Raw genomic sequence first — 6,384 nt, 5'->3', positions numbered from 1 at the left:
CGGCGGCGCACCAATGAGCGTTTAAAAAGCGATGCCTTGAGATTGAAGCCTCACTTTTTATTTTCTCTTTCTCAATTTTTTATTTTTTTTTTTATTTTTTTTATGTTATTTAAATTTTTTTTTGGCGCTCAGTGAATTTAAAATTGATTATGATAAATTTGTAGAAATTTTGAGTTTTTTTTTTTTTTTTTTCTAAGATATTTATAACAACCACATTCTCCTACATCTCTTGCAACATGGTCACGTTGCTTACTCCTTATTAAAAGTGAAGAGTATCCCTACATGCAATATTAGTACTTCCAACATGTTTTGTCTTTATGCACATGCATTCTAGTAAAATTCCTAGGAGACCTAGCATAAAATTGCTCAGAGTACAACATATTTAACGAGAAAAATGCACTTTGTTGATATAAATAGTGACTATCAACCAAATTTTTAGTTTACCCGATCAAAAAAAAGATACTCTAACCAAAATTTATTATTCTAATTATTGTTAGGGGGACTAGTTTTTCTTTTGTTAGATGTTTTTCTTTTGTTAGACGAACACGACTCTCCACAATGGTATCCACTTTGAGCATAAGCTCTCATGGTTTTGCTTTGAGCTTACCCAAGAGGTCTCATATCAATGGAGAGAATATTCTTCGTTATAAATTCATGATCATTCCCTAAATTAGTCGCGTCGGAGGACCAAATCTTACAACAACAACAAAACAAAAAAAAAAAAAGTGAAAAGAAACTGTTTGGTTTCATAAACAATAAAATAAAAATTTACAGAGAAGTTCAGATTTGCATAATAAACAAACAAAAGAATGAATAATAGTAATACAAGTTGAAGTAATTACTCACTTTTTTTTCACGAGATTCTACATCAGTAGTAGTGATATGAAGGCAGCCATTAAACAATGAACAATGAACAAAGAACAAAGAACAAAACAAATATCCCAACAACATACAACAATCTGCCCAGCAGTGGAAGAACAAGAACAAAAGAAAAACCAGAGCAAATCATTATATATAACCATATATTACTATCCATATACTTCCCACACTACTATATATATATATATCATCACTGTTTCTGATTCACATTGTTCTTCTTCTTCAGAAGATATCCAATTTTCTTAAACAATGCCTTCTTCTTCTTCTGTTGCTGCTGCTGCTTTAATGGCGAGTTTCCCCCCTCCTCTACGCTCTCCGCGCTTACACCATTCGTCGTCTGGTCGAAACTCTCCTTGCTCTCGACTTTCGAGTCGTTGTTCTCCTCCTTGTCCATGGATTTGTGTTCTGCTTCTCCTCCCTCTTGTGAGAACCACATTTTGTATTCGACCTTCACCGACTTGTCTTCCTTCTCGTTTTTCTCGTCTCCATTTTGAGGTGGTGTTGTTGTTGGTGGTGAGTCTGTTTTTTCATTCTCTACCAATGGAAACTCAAATTTGTGTTCTTCTTCTACAATGGGTACTGAGAGCTCCCCTTTCAGGTTATCGTCATCTCGTTTGCCGTTCTCTTCGGTGTACTCGACCACTTTCGGTAGTAAGTCGTAATCCTTCTCGCTATCCGTTGGCTCATCGTTCTTTTTGGTTGAAGCTTCCTCGAGCAACTTGGATAGCTCCTCAATCTTTCTAAGAGAAGCAGCTTCCCTTGCTAGAAGCTCCTCATTCTCTTGATGAATGCTTTGCAGCTCGTTTTCTTTGTCGAATAAGCTTTCCTTAAGTTTCATGCTTTCGGATTTCGCTTCTCCGAGCGATTCCTGCAAATAAATAACCTCGGCTTCGACTTCCTTCAAGCTATCCTTGAGCTGAGCTTCTTCTTCCTTCATCTTACAAGCATTGTCCTCTGTTTGTTTAAGCAAATTCACAAGCCTATCTATTTCCTTCTCCAATGAAGAGTTCTCTGCTTCTGATTTCTTCACAGCCTCCACCAGCTCAAGCTCCTTCTTCTCCCACTCAGCCTTGGATTTCTCGTGCTCGTTCTTCGATTTCTCAATCGTACTCGTTAAGATATCGATCTCGTGGTTCGAACTTTCAAGCGTGTTTTCATGTTTCTCATTGGTAGCTTTCAACACCATCTTTAGATTCTCTATCTGGGACTCGTAGTTTTCTTGCTCGGCTCGACTAGACAACAGTTTCTCCTTTGTTTCCCTGGCCTCGGAGGAGATTTCGTGCAATGCCGACACTAAGCTCTCCATTGCCTTTTTGCTCTTCTCCTCCTCGTCCTTGGACATTTCTAGCTCGTTTAAGAGTCGGGTTTTCTCTTCTAATAAGCTTTGTACATTGGAAGCTGCAAGTTTCTCATTGTTTAAAGCTTGAGTTTTCTCTTCCTTGAGAGTTTCCAATTGTGACGTTAATGACACAGTCAACTTCTCCATTTCAGATGCTTCTTCCTTACTTACATGAAGATTGTGTTCTAATTTTTCTAGATCCTCTTTTTGTCTTTTAACTGTCGTTTCCAGCAAACCAACTTTCTCTTTTAGAGCAGCAATCTCGATCTCCGTGTTATGCAGTAGATCGTTATTTCGCTCGAGTTGTTTCATCATCGATTGTAGAGACTCCGATGCTGCTCGTTCTAGCTTATTAGCATTCTCCAATTGTGTTTCTAGCTCCTCAGCTCTGTTCTTCCATTCTTCGACTAAACTGTGCGTGTACGTTTCAGCCATCTTTGCAGCTTCGAGATCAACATTAAGCTGTTCAATGGATGCGTCTTTCTCTGTGATCGTCTCCTCATAGGATGTTTTTGCCATCTTTGCGACGTTTAGTTCGTGATTAAGTCGCTCGATGGAGATCTCTTTGTCCTTCACTCTCTCAGCAATAGATTTAGCTTTCTCAAGCTCCAAATTCAGAGATGCTATATCTGACTTAAGCTTCTTTATCAATTCTCCACTCTCATTTGCCTGTGATTCAAGCTTTGAGTCTAACAATCCTTTTAATCTCGCAAGCTCAGCTGAGAGAATCTCGACCTTCCCGACATGAATCTCAGCGATCTTCGTCGCATCATCAGCATGGCTCAATGCTTGGTTCTTGGCGTCGGTAGTCATCGCTAGCTCCATCTTCACTTTTTGAAGCTCTTGACTAGTAGAGAGAAGAGCAGCAACATCCAATGCCTGTTGGCTCCTTACAGCTTCTATCTCTTTCTTCCATTCCTCGTCTTTCTTCAGAGCTTCCTCGAGTCCTACTTGCTCGATCTCAACAGCTCGGAACTTTTCAATCTCGGAACTCTCTTCGGCTTGCTTCCGTGCCATCAACGCGTCTCTGAGTTTCTCACTTGCCTCATCTGCTGCTCTTTGAGCATCTTTCAATTCATTGCTCAACTTTTCTTTCTCTTTTTCAACCAAATCTATTTGTTCCTTTGCCTTCTTCAGATTCTCCTGTGCATCATTTAATTGAGTTTGTATCTCTGAAATCTTTGTACCTCGAGGCAGTGCTTTCTGAATAAGAACAGAACGATATCACAATTAGCATTCATGAATTCACTTTCAACACAACAACATTGGCAATTCTGATGTTAAACTAAAACTTACATCAGGTGGGGTACCGACTTTCGGCAGTTGACGATCGACTGCAGGCTTCGAAGTTACAGGTCGAGGAGACCGATCAACCGAGAGACGAGACTTTTGCAAAGGAGAATGAGAATCAGACTCTGATTTAGCTACCCCTTTATTCAGTCTGCTCACCCTAGGTGTTGCAGGGGATGTCTTGTTGGGTGTTTCAGGTGAAGATCTATCAAGAACATTCAAAATGCACTAATCAAAACTGCACAGAAATGGAGCAGAAACCAAACAATCCACAAAAACCCATCTGAAATTTCTAAAGAACAACCACAGAAAGCAGAATTCCAGAAAGAATTCAGCATCCTTAAGAACAATTCCAATGAGAAACAAGCAGAAATGGTAATTTAAACAAGAAAACGCAGCAGAAACACCAACTCTGGAAACAAAAGAACAGCCTAAACATTCTTCCAAGTAGATCTAATCGAGAGAGAATGAGATCTCGAAGAAACCACGGTAGAATCAACTACAAAACGTTAAAACACAAAGAAATCCAGAAACAGGACATAGTGCAACAGCGTCTAAAAAACAGAGAACCCAGAACGCAGAGAAAGAAATAGCATCGGTTCAAAACAGAGAACCAAATAAGCCCTAGGAACCGCCATAAACAGAAGACCCATGAAGAATTAAGAAATGGGGATCAAAATTACACCCAGAAAAGGCGATCGATCACTCAAAAACAGCAAAACAAAACCCACATCAAATTGGTGGAAAAGACTTACTTAGATTTGGTGGACATGGCGGACATGGCGGACATGGCGGCGGCGGCGGCGTAAGATGAAATGACAAAAGTTTCCTGTAAAAGAGAATCAAAGCAGAAAACCCAGTTGGAAGGTGCTAAAATGGCGGCATTATGAAATTGTTCAGAGAAATTTCTCCAGCCTTCTCTGTTCTTGATACTAACAGAGAGGGAAGAAGAAGAAGAAGAAGAAGAAGAAGAAGAAGAAGAAGAAGAAGGTAAGGAAAAATGGAGGAAAAGAAGGGGAGATAAAAAGAGAGAAACAGAAACAATTCGAGTCCCTGAAATTGGCAAACCCACAAGAAGATACAACTCAACAAAGGGAATGGCAATGGCAATGGGAGTTTGGTAATCTCTCTCTCATCATTTTCTCTCTCTAAAAAAAAAAAGAAAAAGACGAAAATGACCCTGCTGGTCTGTTCCCCAGGTAAAGGTAGCAGCAGCAATGGGTGCTTTTTGTGAGTGGCGAATGGAAGACCAGGCTGACCCCTTTGCTTTGCTTTGCTTTTTAGGCCTCAAAGCTTCAAGATCTGAGAGCTTCAGCCATGGCGTTTTCCATTTTCCCTTTCCCCTTTTTCTCTCTCTTCTTCTTCCCTTTTGGTAAAACTGTAATTTCAATCAAGTTTGTTGGTTTGTTTGGGTGAAAGGAATTGCCTTTTCTAGTCTTTACTAATCATGGCGTAAATGGGCATTCTAAAAGTAACCCACTTCTTATCTCTTCTAATCAATTTTTATCCTTTTTTCTTTTTTCTTTTTTCTTTTTTACCCCTTAAAAAAGTAATTTTTCATTGTTTTTTAAACTAATTAGGTTTCGAAAAAAATTATTTACTATTTTTTTTAAATTATTTACCTTTTTTCTTTTTTTAGATAGTTTGTTTGAAAATAATAATGCTTTTGTAAATTTAAAATTATTACAGATTAATTTGAGTTTGGAGTCTTCGTCATTTTTTACTGCTCCTCTTATTTTGGAGTATTTATTTCATATTTGAGGATTTACGAATCTATTGGCACGACTAAGTTTAGGGTATGACTCTGATACCATGTTAGACGAACACGACTCTCTACAAAAGAAGTCATTTGTTTGACATTTGAAAATTTATCAATCTCTTGGCACGACTAAGTTTAGGGCATGGCTCTGATACCATGTTAGATGAACACGATTCTCCACAAAATGAGTCTTAATCTATTTGCACGACTAAGTTTAGAGCATGGCTTTGATACCCTGTTAGACGAACACGACTCTCCACAAAATGAGTCTCAATCTATTGGCACGACTAAGTTTAGGGTATGACTCTAATATCATGTTAGACGAACACGACTCTCCACAAAAGGAGTCCTTTGTTCGACATTTGAGGATTTACCAATCTATTTGCACGACTAAGTTTAGGGCATGACTCTGATACCATGTTAGACGAACACGACTCTCCACAATGATATGATATTGTTCACTTTGAGCATATGCTCTTATGGCTTTGCTTTGGGCTTCCCCAAAAGGCCTTATAACAATGAATGGAGTATTCCTTATCATTTTCTAAATTAGCCGATGTGGGACTTTCATCATTCAACAATCATTCAACAATCATTCAACAATTCTGAGTCTGAGTTTGACAAACTAACAAAAATGCTCCAATTACTTGTAGCAATTATGGTACTCTGAGCATAGTGTTCATCAATGTTTTTTTTTATGCCGCTACATTTTTGCTTATTATGTAAGGTGGGTATGTTTTCAATCAAGGATTCGTAATATTCTTGTGGTTTCGAGAGTGACCCATAAACTTTAGACATTAAATTTGTTGTTTCGAACATATTCAAAGTCAAAAGGAGTCATTTGTTCTACATTTGAGAATTTACCAATCTCTTGGCACGACTAAGTTTAGGGCATGGCTTACCATGATAGACGAACACGATTCTCCACAAAAGGAGTCTTAATCTATTTGCATGACTAAGTTTAGGGCATGGCTCTAATATCATGTTAGACGAACACGATTCTCCACAAAAGGAGTCCTTTGTTCGACATTTGGAGAATTTACCAATCTCTTGGCACGACTAAGTTTAGGGCATGACTCTAATACCATGTTAGACGAACACGANTGTTAGACGAACA

General features: G+C 38.5%; 1 protein-coding gene across 1 annotated transcript; it reads right to left on the bottom strand.

Annotated features, from left to right (window-relative positions):
- Positions 1–796: 796 nt before the first annotated feature.
- LOC111795326 (WEB family protein At3g02930, chloroplastic-like) lies at positions 797–4,879 on the bottom strand. Its single transcript, XM_023677668.1, has 3 exons — positions 4,264–4,879; positions 3,515–3,713; positions 797–3,421 (listed from the first exon to the last, which is right to left on the bottom strand). The coding sequence occupies exons 1-3, from the start codon at positions 4,296–4,298 to the stop codon at positions 1,070–1,072; spliced, it is 2,586 nt and encodes an 861-aa protein (XP_023533436.1). The 5' UTR covers positions 4,299–4,879; the 3' UTR covers positions 797–1,069.
- Between the last annotated feature and the right edge of the window lie 1,505 nt (positions 4,880–6,384).

Source organism: Cucurbita pepo, chromosome LG05, assembly GCF_002806865.2.
Source record: "Cucurbita pepo subsp. pepo cultivar mu-cu-16 chromosome LG05, ASM280686v2, whole genome shotgun sequence".
Lineage (NCBI taxonomy): Eukaryota > Viridiplantae > Streptophyta > Magnoliopsida > Cucurbitales > Cucurbitaceae > Cucurbita > Cucurbita pepo.
Note: the sequence above shows the minus strand (reverse complement) of the source record. Positions and strands in the feature narration are given on the sequence as shown.